Source organism: Chelonoidis abingdonii, chromosome 1 (genome assembly GCF_003597395.2).
Source record: "Chelonoidis abingdonii isolate Lonesome George chromosome 1, CheloAbing_2.0, whole genome shotgun sequence".
NCBI classification, from domain to species: domain Eukaryota; kingdom Metazoa; phylum Chordata; order Testudines; family Testudinidae; genus Chelonoidis; species Chelonoidis abingdonii.
The window spans coordinates 103,566,548-103,584,493 of NC_133769.1; the positions used below are offsets into that span (position 1 = coordinate 103,566,548).

At 43.4% G+C, this 17,946-nt stretch overlaps 1 protein-coding gene across 1 annotated transcript; it reads left to right on the forward strand.

Annotated features, from left to right (window-relative positions):
• The first annotated feature begins 867 nt into the window (after positions 1–867).
• Positions 868–17,525, forward strand: RTCB (RNA 2',3'-cyclic phosphate and 5'-OH ligase). The gene is made up of 12 exons (XM_032786143.2): positions 868–1,189; positions 2,493–2,571; positions 3,820–3,887; positions 6,966–7,065; positions 8,822–8,978; positions 9,745–9,901; positions 11,307–11,466; positions 12,217–12,392; positions 13,140–13,328; positions 13,930–14,040; positions 15,733–15,852; positions 16,402–17,525. The coding sequence occupies exons 1-12, from the start codon at positions 1,097–1,099 to the stop codon at positions 16,507–16,509; spliced, it is 1,518 nt and encodes a 505-aa protein (XP_032642034.1). The 5' UTR covers positions 868–1,096; the 3' UTR covers positions 16,510–17,525.
• The last annotated feature ends 421 nt before the right edge of the window (positions 17,526–17,946 follow it).

The following is a 17,946-nucleotide window of genomic DNA, read 5'->3' on the forward strand; positions in this document are numbered from 1 at the left end:
TGACAAAAAGGGGCTGTTGAAAGGCAAGGGGGAATAAAATCTTGAAATTAAAAAAAAGTTTTTGAAAAATTAAACAAATGTTTTCATTTGATTTTGAAAGTTCTGATTTCCAAAAAAATCAAACTTGCCCTGCACATCCTATTTTCCAGCAGAAAAACCCAACCACCACTGACCTGTATTTGACAAACCCCTATTTTTCAGCAGGAAATGTTTTGCAGGTGAAAACTTTCAGCCAGTTGTGATTCATTGGGATGCCCTAGCCAGTAGATGATGTACTGGTTGCATTATCAGTGTCTGCAAGGCAGATTGCAGGCTGCTGGGGAGGAAAGGGTGGCCCAGGGAGGGCAGCAACCTCCAGGACTCTCATTCTTGATCACACTGCAGAGCGCCTCTGCAGGGCTGGGCAAGCGCTAGGGGGCACTAGGGCTCAGTCTTTACAGACCAGCAAGGGGTGGCCCACACAAGCAAGCTGACCCTATTCTGGGGCTGAATCCCAGAGAGCCCACCCCAGTGCCCACCGGTAGGGTGACCAGACAGCAAAAGTGAAAAATCAGGACAGAGGGTAGGGGGTAATACGAGCCTATAAGAAAAAGACCCAAAAATCGGGACTGCCCCTATAAAATCAGGACATGATCTAGTCACTCTAGCCCCCAGTATCCCCTTCCCTGCAAGGATCTAGTGGCTGCAGAACCCCCTGCCACTGCGCTCTGCACAGCACCGCCCCTGTGAGGGGGCCACGCGCGCTGGCTCCCCGCAGTGGGGCTCTGCCGGGACGGTCTCCTGCCACGCGCCGCCCTCATATCACACCGCAGGGGGCGGGGCGACCCTCCCGACGGCTCAGCGCCGTACTCGGCCGCTAGAGGGCGCTGCAGAGCACCGCAGGGCTGGCGTAATGTAACGTTTCAGACTGAACGGATGAAGTGTGAGCCTCGGCGGGTCCCGTCCAACCTCTACTACTGCCCTCCCATTCGCTATATTTTCGCCTTCTGAGAGAGCTTGAGCCTCGGCGGTGCCCGTTGCACCTTGGCCGGTGGCGCCGTGCGGAAGTTGGAGCGGTGCGTGGGGGTGTGTGACACGGAGTCTACAGGCCGCCGCCATGAGCCGCAGCTACAACGATGAGCTGCAATACCTGGACAAGCTGAACAAGACCAGCTGGAGGATCAGGAAGGGCTTCGTGCCCAACATGAACGTGAGCTGGGGCGGGGCGGTCCTGGGCCCACGCTCCGCAGTGACCGACCGTTCAGCGCGCGCGGAGCCCGAGCGGGGGGTTGGGCTGCCCCGAGACTCCCTTCGCCCTCGGGCCGCAGGCGTCGCTGCGTGAGGAGGGAGGCGGAGCCTGTGGCGGTGCGTGGCCTGTTGCTATCCGTGAGGCCTGTCCCGCGGCCTGAGCCTGGGACCAGACCCAGTGGCGGGGCGCCCTGGGCAGGTGCTGCGTTGGCTCAGGCCAAAGGGGCACCCAGGCGATGCCTTTGCCTAACAGCTCTCGGGGAAGCCTCTTTCCCCACCTGAGCGGCAGCCAGGGAGACAGCACCAAGGTGCTTGTTTGAAAATAAAGCAAGTGGCTGCTGGGGTCTGGCGGTGGGGGCCTCCTGGCTTCAGGCACAATTCTTCCCCCGACCCCAGAGAGCTCAGGTGCAGCTCGGATTTTTTTTTCTTCGTCCTTACTTAACGGTTCCCATGGAGTGTGAATCTGGCAATATTAAAATAAACCTGAGAGAGCATCCTGGTGTGCCGGGCATAATGCTCCAAGGTATAATTGTGTCTAATTCAAGAAGTACAAGTTAGGAGCCTCACCTAGGCACCACCTGGGCCACATATACACCACCTCTGTTCTCCCTCGCATCTGTCTGCCTTTAGGCCCTAATGCTGCAGGTACTAATGCATATCAGCAGTTTTGTGCCTAAAGCTATATCTATACTACAACCTATGTTGGCATAAATTATGTTGCTCAGGGTGTGAAAAAACTAACCCCTGAGTATCATAAGTTACTCTGACATAAGTGATTGTGTGCACAGTGCTATGTCAGCAGGAGAGCTTCTCGTGCTGACATAGTTTCTGCCACTCGCAGAGGTGGTTTTATTATGCTGCTAGGAAAGCTCTCTCCCATTGGCATAGAGCATCTTCACCAGACACGCTGCAGTGGCGCAGTTGTACTGGTAGAGCTGTGCTGCTGCAGCACTGTAGATATAGACATGGCCTAAGTGTTTGCAGGCTTGAGCGTTTAGATTGTAAACTTCTTGGAGCAAGGATTGTGTCTTTAGGAAGTGCCTAGTATATATTAAGCACTACCAAAAACCTAGTAAAATACTATGCTTCTAAATAAACAATGGCAGGAAAATGACAAAAAAAATACACTTTGTAATCTGTTAAATACCATTCATCTTGGCAGTTCTCGTTCTATAGTGTAGTCTTGCTTCTGGCAGTGAGTTTTTGTAATACCAGTAACGATTCATTATTTTGTCTCTTCCCCTGCTTGTGGTGTTTGTCTCTAGGTGGAAGGAGTATTTTATGTAAATGAGCCGCTAGAGAAATTAATGTTTGAGGAGTTACGAAATGCCTGCAGAGGCGGAGGTATGTACAGGAGGATCCCGTTCTCATTTGTTTTCACTAAATTTCAAACACTTGCTTCCCTTATTTCACTTCTTTCACCCTCACTTCCTAAAAAAGCCTCTGACCCTGAATTAATGTGGCTTGCATGCATCAAAGAAAACAGTGAAATTGTGGAGTGAAGGCTACTTGTATGTCCAGCCATGACATTATGCACTGCCTGTGTGCCTGACAACACTGCTATCCTGAAAATAGTGCTGCTGAAACATGTTGGCTTGCCAGTCCCGGTGACTGCAAGGTACTTAAGCAAGTTTAAAAAATAATAAATAAATTCTTGTGTTAAGAACTTTAGATAATTGAAAATTAAAGGGATTTTAAAACATACTGCACTTTTCATAATTATATCCTTTTAGTTATTTCCTGTATTTCACTCAGAGTTGCCTATGAAAATAAACTTGTCAGTTAATTTATGGTTCTCATGTGATAGCACAATGCAGGAAGGAAATATTCAATATATAATACAGAGGAAGCTAAAACAACAAACACGGGGATTTTTCTGTTGATCTTAGGTTTTGTAACCTCTTTATATATAAATATAAACATAGGCCTAAATTGACTTGGCACTGTCCTCTGAAGGTTTCTACCTTCATGATATTGGTACAGCATGGACATCAAGAGTACAAGCTTCCTGACAGTGCCTCCGCATTGACCTGGAATGCGGCAAGGATCACAAAGTGGGAAGAAAAGGGAGTTCATTCTCCATACCCCAGTCAGTCCTTGGCTTATCTTTTGATATTTACCAACAAGAGTGCCAATTGTGGAGGTGGTTTGTGTTTATGGCGATACCTGTGTACTGATGCCACTAGACTTATTTCATTGAGGCATGGTCTAATGAGGATTTTCAGAAATTATCCCACCTTGTTTTAATCTAGCACTCATGGGAGCTCTGTTGTACACTGAACCAGCATTTTTAATTCCTTTATACAGGCCTAGATTATATGGCGGTAAAAATGTAGACAGGTGGCCTATGCCAGCAGTTTGATGCTAGCAACAGTCGAAGCTGTATTGATACTGGAGCCACAGTGGGAGAATTTCAGAAACTCTTCAGTGTAATGGAGCTGTAGCTCCCCAAAGTGCCAGGCATTTTCCACCAGATTGAAATGACTTTTGGTCACTACTGATCTGCCTAGATTTGAGTCAGCAACTTGACTGATATGGTAGCACTGTTCGTTAGCAAGTCCCTTGGATAAACTTTCAGTTTTCTTCTTTCAGGTGCTGGTGGATTCTTGCCGGCCATGAAACAGATTGGGAACGTGGCTGCGCTACCTGGCATTATTCATGTGAGTGGCTGCTCTGAAGAATTGTTCTCTTCCCCCTCTCCCTCTCCCTCTCCCCAATTGGTTGATGTTTTCGAAATGGTGGCCATGTTGGGAGCTAGAGTGCAGAATTTCATTTCAAGAGAGCTGTGGATTTGGGACCCACCCCTGAAATCATGGCTTTCCTTTTGTATATGAATGGATTAAAGGTCAGCAGCTGTTATCCTGCTGGTACTCTCCCAAGGAAACAGTTACAGTGGAGATAATTGAAAAAGTAAATATGGTAATCCAGCCCCCCTACCCCCCTGAGTCAGGACCTAGTAAACCTAGACCAGACCTGACAGGGGTTTGTGTAATTGCTCTGAAAATCCTCCAGTTAGGACAATTACATGTCCTCCTTTGGAAACCTGTTACAGTGTTTAACTATCCTTATTGTTAGAAAGCTTTTTTTTTCCCTAAAATCTCCCAAGCTGCAGATTAAGTCAGTTATTTCTAGTCTTGCCTTCATGGGGTGTGGAGAACAATTTACCACTAGTTGCTTTATAACAGCGCTTCACATATTTGAAGACTGTTATTAGCAACCCCTCCCCTCAGTCATCTTTTCTTGAAACTAAACATGCCTGGTTTTGGCGGGGAGGTTAAGTAAACCTTTCCTGAGAAGTCAGACTTTGGAAGTATTTGATCATTTTTGTTGCTCTCCTCTGGGAGATGCTTGTCTATATATTTCCTAAAAGGTGACGCCCAAAACTGAACACAGTACTTCAGCTGAGGCCTATCCAGAGCAATTACCTTCCATGCCTTACATTCAACGTTCCAGTTAGTACACCCCAGAATGCTGTTAGCCTTTTTGCAGCTGCATTATGTTGGCTCATCAATTTGTAATCATGATAATTCCCAAATCCTTTTCTGCAGTACTACTGGTCATTTATTCCCCATTTTATATTTGCACACTTGACTTTTTTTCCCATTCTAAGTGTACTACTTTATGGAATTTCATCTTTTTTTATTTCAGACCAATTCTTCAGTTTGTCACGGCCATTTTGAATTCTAATATTGTCCTCCAAAGTGCTTGCAACCCCGCCCAGCTTGCTATAATCTGCAAATTTTATAAGCATTCTCTCCACTCATTATCCAAATATTTAATGAAAATCTTGACCCATGACAGACCCTTGCAGTACCCCACTAGATAAATCTTCCCAGTTTAACAATGAAACTTTGATAACTACCCACTGAGTACAATCTTTCAACCAATTATGCAACCACTTTATAGTAACTTCATCTAGACCATATTTTCCTAATTTGCTTATGAGAATTGGACTGTGTCAAAAACCTTACTAAAATCAAGATATACCAGGTCTACTGCTCTCCCTTATCCACTGTGCCAGTAATCCTGTCAAAGAAGGAAATTAGGTTCCTTTGGCATGATTTGTTTGTGTCCATGCTGGCCATGATTTATTACTCTGTTATTCTTTAGGTTCTTATAAATTGATGATTTTAATAATTTGTTCAAATATCTTCCCAGGTATTGAAGTTAGGTTAACTGATCTGTAATTCCCTGGATCCTTTTTGTTCCCCTTTGTAAAAATAGATACTATGTTTGCCAATCTCCAGTCCTCACCTCACCCATCCTCCATGAATTCTTGAAAATAATTGGCAGCAGTTCCAAGACTGCTTCTGCTAGTTCCTTTATTACCCTAGGGGGAATTTTGTCAGGCCTGACCAACTTGAATATATCTAAATATCCGTGGACGTGTTCTTTCCTAGTTCTGGCTTGTGTCCCTTCCCCTTGTTGTTGATATTGTGTTAACTATCTGGTCACTTTTTTTTTTTTTTTTGTAAAGACAGAAGCATTAAAACACCTCAGCCTTCTTGGTGTCATCTGTTATTAGTTCTCCTTCCCCACTAAATAGTGGACCTACACTTTTCTTTGTCTGTCTTTTGCTTCTAATAAATTTAAGAAACTTCTATACATGATAGGGTGTGTCACTTTTCAGGAAGCTGAGAGTAAAGTGTTTTTGTAGGGGGTGAATACTTTTTGTTTTTATTAACTGTCAATAAGCAACATTGTTGTTTCATTTTTAATTGTTTTACATGGTAACTCAGCAAAAGCTCTAACTTGTTTTTTGCAATAAATTGCTGCCCTTGGGGTTATAGAAGTTATTAAAGATAACATGTAAAGGAGAAGAATCAGGGATGCAGATTTTGTTTGTTTTGCAGCCTGCTCTTTTAAAATTGCTTTTCAGCTTATGTCTTACCATGGAAATGTCCATTCCAGACTTTTTTCTGTGTTAGAGGACTTCCTTGTTGTAAACCAAGCTTTCTTAGGACAGGGGAAAAGGTTGAATTCTTAATAAATAGCTTTTCTTCCCAATGCTTGTGTTTAAATAAGTGTTTAAAACTGTTTGAACAATCTGACTAAAAAAATCAGTCCTTATCAATTAACCAGGTTCATTTTCATGAACGCTGTGAAGTCATTACTACTTCGCTATAGAGTCTCCCAGGACAGAGACAATCTGAATTTCTAGTGTTGTTGGGGAGAGGAAGGGCAGGCCTCTTTTTAGACACTATAAAATAAAGTATCTGCAAAAGGGCCTCTACCTCTTGGGGGAGAGGGGGGTTGTTGTTTTGTTTCACCCATTGGGATGAAGCACTTCCTTGGTTTGTGTGCAATTATACAATTCAATATTGGAAAATGCTGTCTGTTTCCTGCTTACTTCATGGCTTTTTTTTTCTGTCCTTTGTTTGCAATTTGCTGGCATTTTGAGTGACTTTCTGCATGCTTAAACTTCTGTGCCTTTCAGTGTGGGCTTGTAAAATCCAGTTTAATTGAATGAGGCAGATGAGTCCTAATGATAAATTGCTTATCAGTTTAGATACCACAATTCAATTCAAAAGTTTTTTCCTGTGTCAGTGCGGAATGTGGGAACTCTGAATCCAAGTAGATGACTGGTGTGTGGATCTGTAAACTGCCCCTGATGCTGTTACTGGTGACTAGTTTCGTGTAAGCTTTACGTTATGCCTGTCCGTATGTGGAACAAGTTGGATATAATTTAAAAGAAGTGTTTCCATTGCCCTTTTGAAATCTGATTAACTTTCTTTCAGAGATCTATTGGGCTTCCTGATGTACATTCTGGCTATGGGTTTGCCATTGGTAACATGGCAGCATTTGACATGAGTGATCCAGACGCAGTGGTGTCACCAGGTAAGAGTAACTTGAATTTGACCTAATATACTTAGAGAAATGTCTTTGGTGATCTGAAATTCTTTCTTGAAATAGCTGTTTGAGATCCCCACATTTTTACAGTACAGAAGTAAAGTGAAATGTTTTTAATAGTGACCTGAAAAGTTTCTCTGTTAAGATACCAGTTTGTGCATCCTAAGTTCTGTTTTTTCTGCAGGAGTTGATTACAACCAAATCACCTAATAGTGCAGGGAGCCTTGCTCTCTTCACAATGTTTTGGGTGTCTGTTCCCAACTTCTGAAGAGAGCCCAGAACCCCTGAACTTGGTTTTGGGCAGGTAAAAGAGGAACTAATTTTTAACTCTAGTTTTAAAATGTTTGCTCGTTTATGTTAAGGATTTAGGATCTAAATAGTTTTGCCTTTTTTTTTTTTCTTTTAAAGAACTTTTCAGTTCACCTTTATTAACCATTTGGAAACACCTCTGTGCTGTCAGATGCCAGCAATTATTCTAAACTGTGTGTATGGGAACACAGGAATTGCTATAATGGACCAGACCCCAAGTCCATCTAGACCAGTATCTTGCTCTGGCACTGGTCAGCACCAGATGTTTCAGAGGAAGGCTTTATTTTAAATCTGCCTATTACAGGGTTCTAATCTGCCCTCTAAATAGGTCTCATCTTGATCTCTAATAGTTAGATACCGGCTCTAAAGCAAGATTAGTATGCTTTCCAAAAATTTTTCATTAATCTGTCTGGATATTCTTGACATCTATATAAACAACCAATCCATTTTTGAATCTTAAGTTCTTGGCCTCAGCTGTTCTTGTGGTACCAAGTTCCAGAGTTATTTTCTCTCACAATGTGTGAATTTCCTTTTCATCAGTTTTGAATTTCCCATTTCCCTTGTTCTTGTGCTATGAGACAGGGAGAAGAGAAGTTCCCAGTCTATCTTGTTTTAGGCCAGTCATTATTTCATGTCCTCTTATTTGTCTCCTTTCTAGGTAAATAATCCCATCGCTCTTGTGAGTTTCTCCACGTCCTTGAAAATTCTCATCACTCTTCTCTAATCCCACTGTAATAGTGAAATAAAGTATCACTTAACATAAACACTCTTGGGTCACATTTTACTGCCAAAAGGTGACAGCAAGGAGAGCTTGCTCTTTGTCTTCCAGAGAACACTTTTTGCACTAATTTAAAAGCCTGCTACCTTAAATAAAAAGATTTTTTTTTTTTTTTTCAAATAACTTAAATTAGAAATGGAAAAGACACTGATTTTTCTACCCTACTAAACACTGCATTTTAATTGTAATGTGCTTGTTGGGTAGTTTGGATAGGCATTTCTATATCAATCACAGGAGCAACTTTACAAGTTAAGAATTTTGTGGGAGACTGTGTTTTTGTATCCATGATTTAGTACAATATCCAGAGATGGGTAGTACCCCTGTAGCACTGAGTGAAGGTGTTGTGGATATGGAATACTTTTCATTACAGTAGTGCCAGATTTGACCTATTTGGGGATTGCATTGTCAACTTGTCAGGGGCCTACAGACTGCATGGAAATTCACTAAAATGGAGCAGATTGCAGCTGTCCTCCCATTTAATATGATGGTAGGACTGATGAAGACTTCAGGTCCTAGTATGCAAAACTTTCTCTGTCAGGAAGCACATCAGCGTTAAAGATGAAAGTGGCCAAATGCTGCAGTGTAGCATTTTGTGGCCCACAACTGAGCAGCCCCATCTATTAACTTTGTGTATGTGTTTGTTTTTTATACCTTCAGGTGGTGTCGGGTTTGACATCAACTGTGGTGTCCGATTGCTGCGTACGAATCTGGATGAAAGTGACGTCCAACCTGTGAAGGAACAGCTCGCCCAAGCCATGTTTGACCATATTCCAGTTGGCGTGGGCTCCAAGGGTGTCATCCCCATGAATGCCAAGTAAGTAAATGACTTTGTGTGCACTTCTGGGGGGTGGGCAGTGTCTGACCTTTGTTTTGATAAGGGATTTGCAGGTGGGAGGCTGGAAGGAGGTGGAAAGAAACTTCCTCGCCCATTCCTTTCCCCTACACACACAGCTAGAAATAATAGTACAAAGCCGTCTAGAAGTCAGAGGATTAATTAAGGGTGGTTTAAAGGTTATCAGTTCTCATAATGGAGGGTTTCTTTAATTGTATAGATCAGGGGTCAGCAACCTATGGCACATGCACCAAAGGCAGCACATGAGCTGATTTTCAGTGGTACTCTGCTGCTGGCCTGGGGTTCTGTCCACAGGCCCTGCTCAGCCTGGCCTGCCTGTCTGGCTGGCTGCTGGCCCCGCTCAGGTCGCTGCCAGTCTGGAGTTCTATCTGCTGGCCTCTGTAAATGTAAAATGTGTGACTGGCACACACAACCTTAAATTACAGTGAATAAGTGAAGACTTGGCACACCACTTCTGAAAGATTGCCGACCCTGGTACAGATAGTTCTGCTAAAATGTCAGTTGTTGCCCTGATACAGGGGAGGGGAAGCAATGAAGTTGCAAGTGGCTTTATTCACAAATTTTATCTCTGTGGAACTGGCTTTTGGATTGTCAGCAAAGAGTTGAGTGAACTCATGGGCTTTTCACTGTTTCAGACATGGATGTGAACCCTTGGATAACATGTGAGGTTAACTTTGTGCTAGTACTTATTTAAGAGTTTTTGAGGAAAGTGTCTTGATGATTGCAGGGACTTGGAGGAGGCCCTGGAGATGGGTGTGGACTGGTCTCTCCGGGAAGGCTATGCCTGGGCAGAGGACAAGGAGCACTGTGAGGAGTATGGAAGGATGCTGCAGGCTGATCCCAATAAGGTCTCCTCAAGAGCTAAGAAAAGAGGTTTGCCTCAGGTAATGTTACCTGTAAGGTAGTTGTACACACTTTGAGGTTTAAAACAACAACAAGAAAAACTAGCTTCATTCATTTCTGTAACTCATGCTCTGTGTTTATATAGGCTTTGACTAGCCTTGATTTGGGAGGGATTATGGATTTTGAATCTGTTTTCTGACAGAGCTAGAATAGGGGGAAACAAATTACAGTAAAAACTGTAACTTAATTCTTACCTATATATAAAATTGCCCTCCCATCTGTCGTTAAACAGCTGGCCCTGACTGTTTGAATTCATCACTACTAGCACTTGTCAACCTTTTAGGATTGGTAGCTTTTCTAGATTTTTTTTTTTTTTTTTTTTCCCCCCCTGGTTACATTGACTTAAATTGTCTGAGCCAACAATGTATTTAAAAAAAACAATCTTGAACATGTCCTGTGACTTAATTCTAAAATTCTGGTCTGTTGTGCAAGAGAACTGTATTTAACTTCCATTGTCTGGGTTGGTAATGCTGGCTAGAGTAGAGATCATAACATTGCTATAATTTTAGGAGCTTCTTCCTCCAACTCTCTTGGGCATTATTAATGAGAATATATTGCAATTCCATAGCATTTTAACCTTTAAAGAACTTTGCAAACATTAACCTTCATATAATTACCTGTGGAGCAAGTAATTATCTGTTTCACATAATTCAGTGAATTTCCCAAATGTGCAGAGTTGGTGTCTAAACCAGGATTAGAAGTTGGGAGATTCTAGCTCCCAGTCCAGTGCTCAGACCACATCTCCATCATTGATGACTGACTTCTCCAGGAATGTGGCTTTAAAAAAAATCCACCTTGTTTGTTGTATTTATGAACTTTTTGGTCATGTCTACGCTACCACTTATGTCAACAAAACTTATGTTGCTCTGGGGTGTGAAAAACACACCCCATACTGGCATAAGTGGGTAGTGTATGCAGCGCTATGTTGATGATAGAGGTTTTGCCACCAATATAGCTACTCCCAGTTGTTGGGGGTGGTTTAATTATGTCAATGGGAGAACTCTCTCCCATTTGCATAGAGCAGTTACATGTGAGATCTTACAGTGGCACAGCTGCATTGCTACAGCTGTGCCACTGTAAATTCTAGTGTAGACATTGCTGCGGCCCTATTACTAAGGCTGTGTAAAGGCGGCTTCTCTTTACTATCTGTGTTTTTAGAATCTGTTCCTTCCTTTTAAGTATTCCTCAGTGTGTTTGCTGAAAGTGGCAGCACTACTGCCACTTTCTAACCACATTCTATTACAATTCACCATGTTGCACATAAACCCATGACTCTGCATTCATAATCCCCTCCAAAAGAGACAACCATACCTCTGTTTCCAAAGGCTCGCTTTTTGTCCAGTGTCTAATCAGTAGATGGCTAAGATATGTTGTTGTAATTGGCAGCTGGGGACCCTCGGAGCAGGAAACCATTATGCTGAGATCCAAGTGGTGGATGACATTTATAACGAGTATGCTGCCAGGAAGATGGGCATTGATCACAAGGGACAGGTGTGTGTAATGATCCACAGCGGCAGCAGAGGCCTGGGCCATCAAGTAGCTACAGGTATATTCTGTGATAAGACTACTTTTGTGAGAGCTGAAGTAAGATAAAATCTCTTCAGAATAGTCTGCTGCTCACAATAAACCCTATTAACCAGTCAAGTTTGTTAGAATATATTCAGTACTTATATTGTGCTTTAAAAACAATTGAGTTAATCCTTAAACAGCTCATGAGGTAGGTAATTATCTCCATTTGAGATTGTGGGGGAATGGAACAGATATGTAGATTGTGAGCCCTCTGCGGCAGGAGCTATCTTTATTTGTCTGTATTTGCTTAGTACAGTGAGACTCTAATTCTTGGTTGGGATCCCTAGGCACTATTGCAATAGAAATAAGAGAAAAGAGAGAGGTGGTAACTTTCCAGAGATCACAGAAAAAGTCAGTGTTAGAACTGTGTTTAGAATATCAGAGTTCTGCAGTGAGTGCTGTGCTCAGACCTCTAAACCATACTCCTAGGACTTTAACTGTATCTCTTAGGTAGTTAAAACTTAAAACACATGCTCTGAGGAGCACGTCTTTTCTCCCAGGCACCTAGTTCCATCACTTTCACTCTGAAGGTGGTACTGTGGGGCCTTGTGTACCAACAACTGAAGTCATCATTCCACACATTCACTCTTAATTTTAAGAGGAAATTGAAGGTTCAACCACCTTCTGGTACCTCTGAGATAGGAGCTGTGTTTTGTGCCTGTGAATCCAGATCTAAAGTCTTTCAAGGTAGAGGTGACAGGCTGGTTGTATTGTTTTTTTTCCCCAGATGCTTTAGTGGCTATGGAGAAAGCCATGAAACGGGACAAGATCATAGTTAATGATCGCCAGTTGGCATGCGCCAGAATTGCCTCCCCAGAGGGACAGGACTACCTAAAAGGAATGGCAGCAGCTGGGAACTATGCATGGGTCAACCGCTCTTCCATGACTTTCCTAACCAGACAGGTAGGAGCAGAGCTTCTGTTCTGCTTGAAGTATTCTAGTTCTTCTAAAGGTCCCTAGAACAAAGTAAAACATTTTGAGCCATGATGATGAGCAGCTGGGTGAAGCTTGTACTTTTCTGCTGCCTGTGCTATATCAACTTCTTGGTTTAAGAGAAGACTTCAGTCTCAAGAGCAATCAGTCCAATACCTTTTACCAGCAGAAAAGTCTCACTGGGTTACATCTGGGCTACATCTAAAAGATGTAGAATAACACATCTTAACACTTCTTCTGCCAGTTTGAGAGGGTAAAATTTTCAGAAGTGCCAGCGCTCCATTTTCAAAAGCTAAGTTCTGAGATCTCTATTGTTACCCTCAAACTGGCAGAAGAGGAAATATTAAGGCATGTTGTTTCACAGCTTCCTGATTGATTTTTGATACTTTCAGAAGGATCCAACCTGCCAGTGAACAGATAATCGGTCCAATTCGGTTGTAGAGTAAATTTTGCACAGCTGAATTGACTTCAATGCAGTTGCATTCACTTATGCCAGGGCTACATTTGGCTAGAACCAGGGAGGCTGAACTGAAAGTATTGCTTTACCTGTCTCTTCATTTAGTTTCAGTGGTCTGTTTTCTGACACACAGTTTCCCATGACAGGCCATTTTCAAATGAGTCTGCTGCTTTTAACCCCTAAAAATCAGAGAGAGCTTCAAGGCTTCTATAGCTATGAGGGATTGCTCCTGTGTTTTACATCCAAACTTTCTCCCTTAGGCCTTTGCTAAAGTCTTCAACACAACCCCTGATGACCTAGATCTTCATGTCATCTATGATGTGTCGCATAACATTGCCAAAGTGGAGCAGCATGTGGTGGATGGAAAAGAGCGGACCCTGCTGGTGCACAGAAAGGGATCGACCAGGGCTTTCCCTCCTCATCATCCTCTCATTGCTGTTGATTACCAAGTACGGTTAACTTTAGAGGGAGGTGGAGGCAGGGGAGGGAATTTCAGATGAATAGGAAGGGTTTCTGTATTACTAACAGAGGAAGATTTGAAATGTTTCAGTTCAAACAGGGTAGCATATTAATTAATTATATTGAAACACTTGTCAGTGTCAGCCATTATTCTCAGGCTTGTATTGAAACTTTTGGACACTTCCTGATTCACCTTTCTTCCCCAGCCTACAATTGCCTGCATGAACTTCTAACATCCTAACCCCCAATTTCTTGAGCATTCGTGGCCCGCCATAAAATTTCCATACCCAGATGTGGCCCTCAGGCCAAAAAGTTCACCCACCCCTGCCTTAGGGCAAACTGTGTCTGTTTGCCTGGCCTCCTCATGATGGTGAGCATCTTTATACACTGCCTGCATTTTCCAGTCCATCTAGTGACTCAGGAGTCCTGGGTACACAGCCAGAGGCTTGCCAGCATCCCTTCATGGATATGTGATCCTAATTCATTTGATGGCACCCTGGTCCCCTTATATCGTTTATGGAACAAAACTATCTTAAATCTTGAATGATTTTGATCTTAAATTGAGATTATTGTTTTTGTTTGTGCCCCTAGCTGACTGGTCAGCCAGTACTGATTGGTGGCACAATGGGAACTTGTAGCTATGTTCTTACTGGTACTGAACAAGGCATGACCGAGACCTTTGGAACCACATGCCATGGAGCTGTAAGTACAAAAAACAGTTAAAGAAGGAATTGTGATGGGATAGCCAAAGAACAGCTGCTCAGGGGGCAGCCAGTGTGCTCTTACACTTGTGGGTAGGGGAGATAAGATTCCCAGATCTCCAGCCTATGGAGTGCTGCAGATGGTGTGTCTTGTGCACTATTTATGTCTTTCTCTGGCTAACATTGAGCTTCCTTGCCTACAAAAAGGGTTGGTGTGGTGGATAGAGCCCCACCACCAAACAGCCCAGGACTAAGAACTGGAATGGAAGCCTTGAGGATGCCCCTGCAAAACACTTCCCTTGGTGGAAGGAGGTGGGGCGAGGGCTTCTTTAACAATGGAAAGAAATGGCTACAGCTTCCTCACCCAGTTAAAGACCAGATTGTGGATACTGACTACCTAGCAGTTTGGATGAAAAGAGAGACCCAGTGATGAGCTGGAGCTGGTTTGCACCTATTCACAAGAACTGGTTGTTAAATTTAGAAGCCAGTGTAGAACCAGTTGCTAAAGGAGTGGCCTGGCTTTCGCAGGGGGAAATTTAAAGGGCCTGGGTCTCACAGCAGGAGCTGGAGACCCAGGCCCTTTAAACTGTCACCAGAGCCCCACTGCTGGAGCCCTGGGGTAGGGCTGTGGGGCTCTGGGGACTATTTTAAAAAGTCAGGGGCTCCTGCTGCTTCTTCTGCCCCAGCCCTTTAAATCGCCGCCAGAGCCCAGCTACTACAACAGGGCTCTGGGGGCTATTTAAAGGACCAGGGTGGTAGAAGCAGGGGAGCCCTGGCTCTTTAAATAGCCCCCAGAGCCCTGGGATAGCGGGGGGGTCTCCAGGGTCGTCTTAAAGGGCTGGAGCTCTAGCTGCCTCTGCTGCCCCAGTCCTTTTAAATAGCTGCTGGAGCCCTGCCGCTTCCCCAGGGTTCCGGCAGCTATTTAAAGGACTGGGGTGGTAGAAGCAGGGGAGTCCTGCCTCTTTTTAAATAGCACCTGGAGCTGCTGCTGCTACCCCGGTTGGAGAGGAAGAACTTGCGGGTTGTGAGGGGAGCAGTCAGGGGTAGGATGTGGGTTGGGGTCAGATGAGTGGGTGGGAGGAGGAGGAGAGAGACAGGCATATGGGGTTTGTACTATACTCACTCCACAGTTCCCTACCGGGTCTTCGGTGGCAGGTGCGCGCGCACACACCCCTGCCGAGGACCCAACAGGGAACCGGTTCCTAGGATTTTGGGAGCTCATCACTGGAGAGACTTAAAGGAATCCTAGATACCTGCATGCTGTGGATTGTTGTGCATGTAGTGATCCCTAACAACGCTTCAGGATGTGCTATTAATTATGTAGGAACCCCAGAACACCTATGCATTTTACTGCTGTTTCCTGTTTCTCAGCTCTCCTGAGGCATGTAATCTTTGCACCAAACTGAATATTTTGCTACTTGGGGTTTGTGTACATAGCACCAGAAATCCCCAAAAGTAAACCTCAAGTAAGACATTCTGGGTATTCTATCCCATCAAGTCTCTGGTTAGTTTAAGTATAAAATTTGTTCATTATTCATTCCAGGCAAGACAGCATTTGCAGAAGTAAACACCTAGGTGTGTGATTTTTTTTTTTTTTTTTTTTTCCCACTGTCTGTCGGTCTTAGTAATGCAACTCTTACTCCTCGTGGTAACTACAAAACAAAGTGAAATAATCTAAATCTATATTGTTTAGGGTCGTGCATTGTCCCGAGCAAAATCTCGACGAAACTTGGACTTCCAGGATGTGTTGGACAAGCTGGCTGACATGGGGATCGCAATCCGTGTTGCTTCTCCCAAGCTGGTCATGGAAGAAGTAAGTTTTTAAATTTCTGATTGGATGTGTACTCTGATAGACAGCAAATTGTCCACTGGGGCATTAGAGGAGCCACTCTTGCATTCCTGATGGAAGCTGTCAAATTCTCCAAGTGTCACGTGAAGAGCCTGCATTCGAAACCAGCCCAATCTAGTCCTTTGCCCAAATGATGGCATCAGGAAAACCTCCATGGAGTTTTCCCTGATGGTTCTAGACACTAATAGGACTGTGAAAGTTAATCTTTATAGGCTGCCTCTTTCTGGAAGAAAGTTGGAGTGGCTTGTTCCATGGCCCAGGCACCTGGTGTCCTCTCTCCTGCTGCTGAGTCCAGTATGGTGGCTAGTTCAGTTCCTGAATGTCTTCAAAATAGCTTGATTCCTCTTCCCAGAATAAGACAGAAATTTGCTATGTCCTTCAAGTGGTTCACTAATCTTTTAGTTGTGTAAAAATAACTAATTCCTCAATGAGTAAGTTCCCCTATTTTAACAGAGTAGAAAGGTAAGGTAAAGCAAGAGGCATGTGTCTAACTTTGTGTCTCTCTCTTTTTAGGCACCAGAATCCTATAAGAACGTGACAGATGTAGTTAACACCTGCCATGCTGCTGGCATCAGCAAGAAAGCTATTAAATTGAGACCTATTGCTGTTATTAAAGGCTAGGAACTGACTGAGGCCATCAGAAATCACTGGCATAGCAATGCCTTCCATAGAACAGACTAAAATTGTCGTCGTCATCTTTCATACCTCTTGACTGCAGAGTGCTCAGATAGTACACTCCCTATTCTGGAAATACGACTAGGCGAGGCGTCTCAAAAGTAACTTTTTTTTTTTTTTTTTTTTTGTGTTATGGTGCTCTGTAGCATGCAGAAGGGGTAAACAAACCAATGCTGTTGCCTTATGTATAATGATCCCACAAATGCATGGAATTCAATTAGTAGAACTGCAGACCTGGCTCAACTAGACTGTCACTAATAAGCCTGCAGATGGCAGTAAACCCTTCATCAGCCAATTTAATATATAACCCTTACCCAAGTGACCAGAGCTCCTGACACCAACTGAAGTCCTCTGGCAGGTCACATACAGAACTCCTGACAGTGGGAAGATGCTCTGTTTCCAAACACTAGTCTCTACCGTGTAGACATACGGTAGTGGTAGTTCTGTGACAAATGATGAGTAGGGAGTGGTCTTAACCCTAACAAAAAGCATGAGAGAGACTAACCAGGGTTCAGTCACAGCCCCCATAATTAAAACATGGGTTTGACTGAACCCTGGTTAGTCTCTCTCATGGGGTGTACTGACTCCTTTGATATTCACAGTTGTTCCACGAGGGCTGATGGGAATTCTAGTGCCATAGGGTGTTATTGAAAAGATCAAACGTTACCTTGCACATGGTGTGACTTGACTTAACTGACAGAAGTGCTTAGCATAAGACTTGAAAGGTCTGCAACTGTAATTGGATCTGCTGGCGCAGCTCTCTCCAATGGGTTTCTGTGTAGATGACTTAGTGGATTGAGATGCAGGATCATGACTGAAGATAAGTATGATTTTGAGACTGACAGATTAGCCCTTTATTTTTGTTTTACATTTAGTAATTGAAACTTGAGAGGCAAATCACCAAAAGCGGTGAATTTCTGGGAACTTGGAACTTCTAAATAAAATAGGAAAACACAAAATCACTGCAGTGTGCATGGTGTCCTCATTGTGTTGCTGAAACTGCTGATTATTAAAAAGAAAAAAGTGTTTAACTGTGGTCTAGAAGTTACCAAGATTTCAGATTATAGCCAAGCTATTGTGTCCACATGTGGGCTATGAATTGTACAATGTTTGCATTTAGTAGCACTGTTTTGTTCCAAGAAATGCTAATATAGCAAATAAGTGCTTAACTTTAATGGAATTGTTTAACATTGCATTTTTTTTCTCAGAACCAGTTCTTCTCCCTCCCCCCTCCTCACATTTGTCCTGGGTGAAACTTGCTTGTAAATGCAAACACTAGGTGGCACTCATATTAAAATAAAACCGTGAAGCTAGTGCAGAAGTGCAACGCTGGCAAAAATGCCCATAATAGGGGTTCAGAAACTAACTGCTGGTAGAGACTCC

What these genes read in the sequence shown, in the direction of transcription:
- RTCB (XM_032786143.2), top strand. Translation starts at nt 1,097, where the DNA reads ATGAGCCGCAGCTACAACGATGAGCTGCAATACCTGGACAAGCTGAAC. An exon ending in TGACTTTCCTAACCAGACAG is followed by an intron (nt 12,393 to 13,139) that starts GTAGGAGCAGAG and finishes TTTCTCCCTTAG; the next exon opens with GCCTTTGCTAAAGTCTTCAA. An exon ending in GAACCACATGCCATGGAGCT is followed by an intron (nt 14,041 to 15,732) that starts GTAAGTACAAAA and finishes TATATTGTTTAG; the next exon opens with GGTCGTGCATTGTCCCGAGC.